The sequence below is a fragment of the Cryptotermes secundus genome, unplaced genomic scaffold (assembly GCF_002891405.2).
Source record: "Cryptotermes secundus unplaced genomic scaffold, Csec_1.0 scaffold184, whole genome shotgun sequence".
In the NCBI taxonomy this organism is placed as follows: Eukaryota; Metazoa; Arthropoda; class Insecta; order Blattodea; family Kalotermitidae; genus Cryptotermes; species Cryptotermes secundus.
Window position 1 is genome coordinate 1,034,551 of NW_019725839.1, and position 7,140 is coordinate 1,041,690.

The 7,140-nt window shown below is 44.6% G+C and overlaps 1 protein-coding gene across 6 annotated transcripts in view; it reads left to right on the plus strand.

Moving 5' to 3' along the window:
* The window catches only part of LOC111863561 (partitioning defective 3 homolog), a 94,880-nt gene extending 88,111 nt beyond the window's left edge, over positions 1-6,769 (plus strand). For 5 of the 6 annotated variants that reach the window (XR_004512917.1, XR_002842617.2, XR_002842616.2 and 2 more), the window contains 3 exons: positions 982-1,273; positions 2,896-3,133; positions 5,714-6,769. Coding sequence is in view for 1 of the 6 variants with exons in the window: in XM_033751112.1 (XP_033607003.1) it covers positions 982-1,273; positions 2,896-3,056 (453 nt within the window). In the remaining 5 variants the exon portion in view is untranslated. Of the gene's footprint in view, positions 1-981; positions 1,274-2,895; positions 3,219-5,713 lie in introns of those variants that run through there. The other variant, XM_033751112.1, reaches the window with a different exon arrangement.
* The last annotated feature ends 371 nt before the right edge of the window (positions 6,770-7,140 follow it).

The following is a 7,140-nucleotide window of genomic DNA, read 5'->3' on the forward strand; positions in this document are numbered from 1 at the left end:
CGTCAATAGTAAATTGGAGAGGATGTCGGAGGAGTTGAGGTACCATATTCCTGTAAAAACTGAAGGAGGCCAGGAAAATCCTCGGTTAGGACGTCTCCGGACTGAGATTTGAACGTCGTATTGAACAGGTTGGACTTGTTTCCAGGAGGGTGCGTTTGAATTGTGACTGAGGTTTTTGTGGTTTTCATCATGCCGGGAAGGTACGTCGATTAGGCCAGGATCGTTTCCATTAAAATGCTTTTGAATTCATATATTGCCCCGTCCTTGATACTGAGGGAATGCAACCCGCTCACCACTCCACCACAGCGTTTCGCCTCAGGTTCACGTCAGTACAGCATAGCCCCCTTTTTTACACGAAGCTGAAATCCGTTACTTTTGAAACAATGGTTTATCTTACAGAAGGTGGGTGCATAATGCAGATCTTATTATGATGTGCAGCTTTTGTTTGGAACACTCCTGGGTATGGTGAATATGTAGCGGCCTCCGTCATGACTCAAGGTACGCGGGTTCAAACCCGGCGGAGGTCGTGGAATTTTTAAGGGCGGAAAAATTCAGCCTTGTGTCCCGTGTCGTAGCTTTACGGCATGTCTCCAAAGGAGGCCACTGAGCTAAATTAAGGACATTTCCCGCCCAACAGTAGTCTGTAACGCCTCTGGTAAAAGGGGGAAGCATTGAGATACCTCTGAGCCAGTAGAGGCCGACCTCGCTGGCCGAGTAGGGACTGATGGTAAGCACCAATACCGGCAGGGTATAGACGCTGGTAGAGGATCATAGGGGGATGCACAATAGATCAAACTGGTCGCGGTGCATGGGGAAACCCACCCCCTCCAATAATAATAATAATAATAATGGTGAAGATGTGATTTTGGTCTGGAGTGTACTGTTCTGAGGTGGCTCCTGTGAGTGTACTTGAGGCACCAGATAGTAGAACAAGGTTTGTGCAGGCTACACAGAGCTTATAGTGTGCTGTACTGTCACCAGGTGTCAGAACGGACAGAGCTGGACGATTCTTCTGGTGAGGAGGAACATGAAGATAACGATGAGGAGGAGGAGGAGGAAGAAGAGAGCAAGTTTTGCACGCTGCCGCGGCACGGCGCTGGGCGTGGCGCAGCCTTCACAATCCTGTCAGTGGCCTTCACGAAAGGACCAGGTCATAAAGGCCTGGGATTCAGTATTGTGGGGGGGCGTGACTCCCCCAAAGGGAACATGGGCATCTATGTGAAGACTGTGTTTCCACATGGCCAGGCGGCTGACAGCGGCAGGCTTAAAGAGGGTGAGGCCAAGTACCATTGTTTGTCAGTTTGTCATTTCTTTGAGCTGCATTGCATCCTCCCACTGTCAGCGTTCACAGTCTTACTGTGTCCCATTGGATAGTTACACCTGATTGATCCATGTGGGCCTTGTCCTGCAGGTCTGTTGTTGTTATTGTGAAGAACTCGTTACCTTTGTACAGATTCTACACATGTTAAGTTTGACATGTAAAACCTCAGAGTTTTGCATCATCGCCATGTTTCTACTTGTCGACTGAACAAAGAGTATTTCACTCATTTATGTGTAGGTATGTTTGCAGTGTATTTTGATACCAGTTTTTACATGCCTAGCTCCAGAGGATGGTTAATCATTGCCATCAGACTCAAAGGAAGACAGAAAGTTTGCTTGTGTGCAGTGTAATCTGTTACCATAGGTGATGCTAGTGTCCTGCTCACCTCACAAGTTCGTGCATCTGTGATGTTATTGTTACTGATTGTAGGAAATTAAAAAGTATAACATTGGGATGGACTTTATTGCTGTAACGTTTACTTATGCAAGGGATGTTTAGTAAGTAGGGTTCCCAAGTCTGTAGTAAAGTTTGTGCTAAAAATAAGATAAAGCTATCCCTGTAACAGGCCTTGGAGGCCCATAGGATTGTGAGACGTTGATGCTACCACATTTTCTGGACAGTCAGCTCACAGATGGCGGTGAGGTCAGCCTTACGAGCCGGATGCCCTTTACCGCCAGGAAGATTCCTGGTACTCATTTCTGTTAGAGGCTGATTCCACGACAGGGCCATAGTGCGGCTGAAAGGATTGGGTGCCTTGAAAAAATTGAATGCCCTGATCGGGATCCAACCCGTGACCCTCCGGTTTGTAGCATAGTGCACAGTTTGTACTTCGGAAGATGGCAGCATATGGTACAGGAAATGGTGCAGGACTCAGACATATGCTAAGGTGCAATAACGAAGGGGTGGGGATTGTTGTGCCTATTGGGAATATTGCTAACAGAGCAGAACAGTATTTGTATTGCTTTCTCTGCCATGAAGATGGAGGCAGCAGTTTCCTCTAACTACATGGCATCATGTCACAGGAGGCTGTAATCCTATTGTTCATTCCAGCCCGAACCGTGAAAGTCACACAGAAGAACTAAGAGATGAGAATATAGGGGTTGCCTTTTTGTTTTGTATGCTGTGAAACTGCGTCTCTCATCCTAAGGGAAGCAGATATGGCATGTTCAGTGCAGTGCAGTGCAGTGGCGCTGAGGAGAACTACGGTGCTGTGAGAAAGACTAGGGAAATTATGTAATGAGAGTTTCATAATTTTGTATTCCTTACATAATAAGAGATGGGAAGGCCATGTAACATGCATAGGTAATATGAGAAATGCATACAGAACTTTTCCTGAAGTAGTGCAACTTAAAGAGCCTTGGTGGTGTAATGGAGAAGATAATATTAAAATGCACATTAGAGGAAGTTGTGGATGGGTTGTGTCTATGACAGGATAAAGTACAGTTGTATGCTGTTGTGAACACTGTAATGAACTGTCAAGCTTTGTGAAGGGTGGGTAGTTGCTTACTGAGCTGAATGAATAGCAGCTTTGATGGCATTGTAGCACCTGACAATTTCTTGCTTGTGAGTTGCAGGTGACGAGGTACTAGCAGTGAATGGCAAGGCATTGCATGGACTCAGTCACCAGGAGGCCATTGCAGTGTTCAAAGAGATCCGGACAGGTCAGGTGGTGTTGCATATTGGTCGCAGAGTGCCGAAACGTCGGCGTGAAGCACTGCCCTGCCCACACATCTAGCAGAGACCCCGTTTCCTGTAGCACATGCAGTCTTCAGAGCGTGCTTCATTGTGTGAGCCACAGGAATGCCACCTTGTGTGAGTGAGACTGGCAGTGGCTCCAGTGCAGAAGTTATTCATATTTATTGCTCTGTGTATTCAAATAAAATCTGGAAAGAACTGGCATCAGCATTTCTATTGACATTAGCTGCCCAAACAAAGTTGTATCCATCAGACAGAGTTGCCTATAGCAGAGTGGAGGTGTTCTTACCTTGGGCTGGCATACTCAGAAAGTTTTTAGATATTGGGGAACTTGTGGTCTCAGGGTAAGATCATGAGCTCCCATTCGGAGGGTTCTGAATTTGGTGCCCAGTAAAATCTCTGTACATGAGAGAAAACTTCATGGACTTGAGGACCTTTCCCTTCCTGTCAGGTGTCCACGCTAAGCTGTAAATCCTCTTTGCTGACCATCGTTCTCATGATCACTATCACTGGGGCTAACAAACATCTGCTGTGTTGGTGTCCTCCACCTCAGAAACTGATCCTTGTGCACTTGCCTAGGTGGACAGCTAAGGAAGGTAAACAATGGCCATGTCTGGTGTCACAGTGTCAGCTGGTATACTTGTACAACGGGTAACTTCTGTGGGTAGTCGTGTAGGCTGTGACTAAGGCACATTTGTAGTTAAGATTTCTTGAATTCCTCAATTAGCCCTTTAAAGACTAGTGATTGCTACCTCATTTTTAACCCACTAAAACTTGGCATTCTGCCCACAGAATGTGTTTGTGTTTCATATGATTCTCACAGCAAACTGCGATTGTTTCCCCAAAGTGGTTGGTCTCAGTAGTGGAGACATAATATGTTTCCTCTGAGGTACAGACTGAAATTGTATATAAAACTGTGAAGAAACCGAGTCTTTAAAGGGGTAATAAGATCTGACAGTGTGGGGGGAGGGGAGACAGACAGACTGGCAGACAGTACAGGTGATGGATGTGCAATAAAGATCTTTTGCCAAGGATCAAACTGAACTGTGCTGTAGCTGTGTGCATCTCCGTGAGCTTTGTACAGAGTGTGTAACCTTGGTGTGAATAGCTCGAACTGTTCGGTACTGAATGCTAGGATGACAGAGGAATACTGACATGGAGAGGCAGTAGTAGTCATGGCTTAAGTTGAAGTGCTATCCCAGCATTTACTCAGAGGAACCAAGGAAGACCATGAAAAACCTCAGTCAGGATAATTGATTTCTGGATTGAAGTTTGAACCTCAGACCTCCAAACTATGAAGTAGGAATCAGAGCGTTCAGATGTGGTGTAGATACAGCATCTGCACCTCTGTCATCATGTGTCAGTAACACGTGCACAGACACACAAGAAACGTGTGTCCGTATAGCTTCCATTTACCTGGAAAATATCAGATAATTGTGGGAGGGACGGAGAACAGATGGGGTATGTTTGGTAGCAAAACATGCTTTATTTGAGATTTTGAAATGTTCAGAAACTCTGATTTACTTTTGTGTGTAATTCCCTTTTGAACTATGCAATCTAGGGAAACGGTTCTGTGGCAGGTTGTTCTAGAAGTAAAGCATAATACTTCTGTTTGGGGGTGCTCAGTTCATGTCTCAGCAAGCTATCCTGATAGGTTTTCCTTTGTAAGTGACCTCAGGGAACTGCCAGGGCAGGACCACTTCATCATTCGCAGTCAGCTGTTTCATGCTGATACTGCCAGTGTCAGTAAGTGAAGCACAAGAACATGGCTTTTGCAGTGATGTGTGGACACTTTGAAGGATAAGTTCATCTAAGTAACATGTAAAGAGTCACTTCTTATCTCACACGAAACACACTGTGTCTCCATTACAGTCAGATGTGCTAAAACTGTTTAGGGAAACAGTCACAGTTTATGGTGAGAATCATACAAAATCACAAATATTCAGGGTAGGCATATTTCTCATTAAACTGTCGTGGGCTTTCTTCTTGCAATAAATGTAGAAATTAATTGATGTATCATGGGACTCCAGTAGTCTCGTCTGTCTCTGTGAGTGGCTGTGTTGGTGAGTATGCTTGTGCATGTTATTCTGTTCCACATCATATTGGTTGGGTGTCGTCTTATACGGAGAGTTACTGGCCCCTTGCATGCGATGTACGTAGCAGATTGTTACCAATACTGAGAGTTACTTCTGTTTAACACGCTTGCTGCCAGTCCTGTGAACCGATGGTGCCACCTGGCAGTGCGGCTGATGTCAGTGTAGTGCCATTACTTCTACATATGTTATGTTTACTGCAGCTTGCAGACCATGAAGAGATATAAATGTGCAGTAATGCTGATTTATTTCTGTTTAAAATGTGGGAAGTTCAAAATCGTCCTGTGTACTGGTCCAGTACAGTGGTAGATCAGTGATCTTTTATGTGAAATTAATTTTTTTCATAAATATGGTTTCTGAACAGTATGGTCGGAAATTTGTATTTGCTATGTTACATCAGTGTATGGAATTTAATTTGTATGTATTTCTGAACATTTCAGCACAATCCTGATTTTAGACCACCAGTATCACTATTAAGTGTCAGGACACGTCTAAACAGCCAGAATTCAAAATTTTCTAACCTATGGGGCACTATGCTACAAGGTGTAAAGTCACGGGTTCGATATTTGAATGTTAATGCTCCTTTAAAATTTAATATTGACAGGGGCACTAACTCCATGCAGCCAAGTCCTTCTTGAGAAGCCACCAGTCGTTCAGCTACTCAAGAATTTCCCAACATTTTGTGGAACCAGAATGTTCATTGCAATGTTTCAAGAGCCCGCTGCTGGCCCTTGCTCTGAGCCAGATGAATCCACTCCATATGACACACTGATAAGGGAAACAACCATAATGAGGTGGAGAATCAGTACCTTGCATCTTCGGCTTAATGGTAAGAGGTGAACTTGTCTGGCAGTAAGAACACGTTCCTACAACAGGAGAAAGTTATCATTGCTCAGAAAGTAGTACCATTTGCAGAATTGTGTAATGATTTCCATATGCAGTTTGTAACCAGTATTTGCAATGATGATTATATGATGAGTGTTGCAGACTCAGAGAGAAGGGACACAAACAGATCTACTGCGACTGACAGTCTTACAGTCTGTCAAGGAGTCTGCTGTGCACAGATAAACTTTGGAAGCTGCTGCTCAAATGATTTTCCACTCAAGGCATCACTGAAATAATTCCTTCTCACTCGCACCTTCTTCCCTCTTGATGTATTTATGACAGCTGTTCCGATGAAACCTGGCCATATTTTGCCCCCTGAAGTAAGTGCTCAAGGTTGTAGAGTCCAGTCAGACGAAGATGTTGAGGCTGTAATAGTGCCCCAGTTCCAGCAGCAGCCGCCGGGGAAGTTCTTTGCGGAGTGGAACCAGGGAGTCCTGCCCCACCACCCATGGAAACTATTTTAATGGTCTCTTCTGTTCCCTAGAAGCATCCCGACATGCGGTTCCTTTGAACGACGTCTAGTACCGCTACATGCCTCTGTTTCATTGTAAATGTTATATGTACTCTTCTGTATGTGGACATTTTTGTACATATGGAAAGTAGCCAATTTGTGTGTTCGTAGGTAGAGAGGAAACTGTGTATGTGTCTGGTTATGGCTGCATTAAGTTGGTAATAAACGTACATACCGTGATTGTAGTGTGATGTTTCTGAATATCCGGTGAATTTTAATACTGCAAACCAGCAAACATTTGTGAATATATAATTGAGTCTTGTCGTTGTGTATGTTTTCTGTGACCTGTGTCCCATGTCCTGCCTGAGGAGATGTGCCTGTGTATTGCTTCAGTTAAGCAGGCAGCTCATACATGAATCACTATGTTGCAACTTTACACACACTCCACAGTGTGATGCCCTGTAGGCTAGCGGAAGATTGTCTTCATCTTCAGGATACTTCAGTACACTGCGCTAGTAAGCGAGAGAGTAAGTATACAGAAGTGACAAATGGACCAACTCTGGCCCCCTTGTCTCTGTTCAGTTAGGGTCCCTGACCCAATAATCTGTACAAAGTTTTCACCCTTAGCCTTCCCCACAGTGATGGGTTGGGTGTAGCCAGCTTCTCTGTAACACTGCTGATGATCCTGCCACACC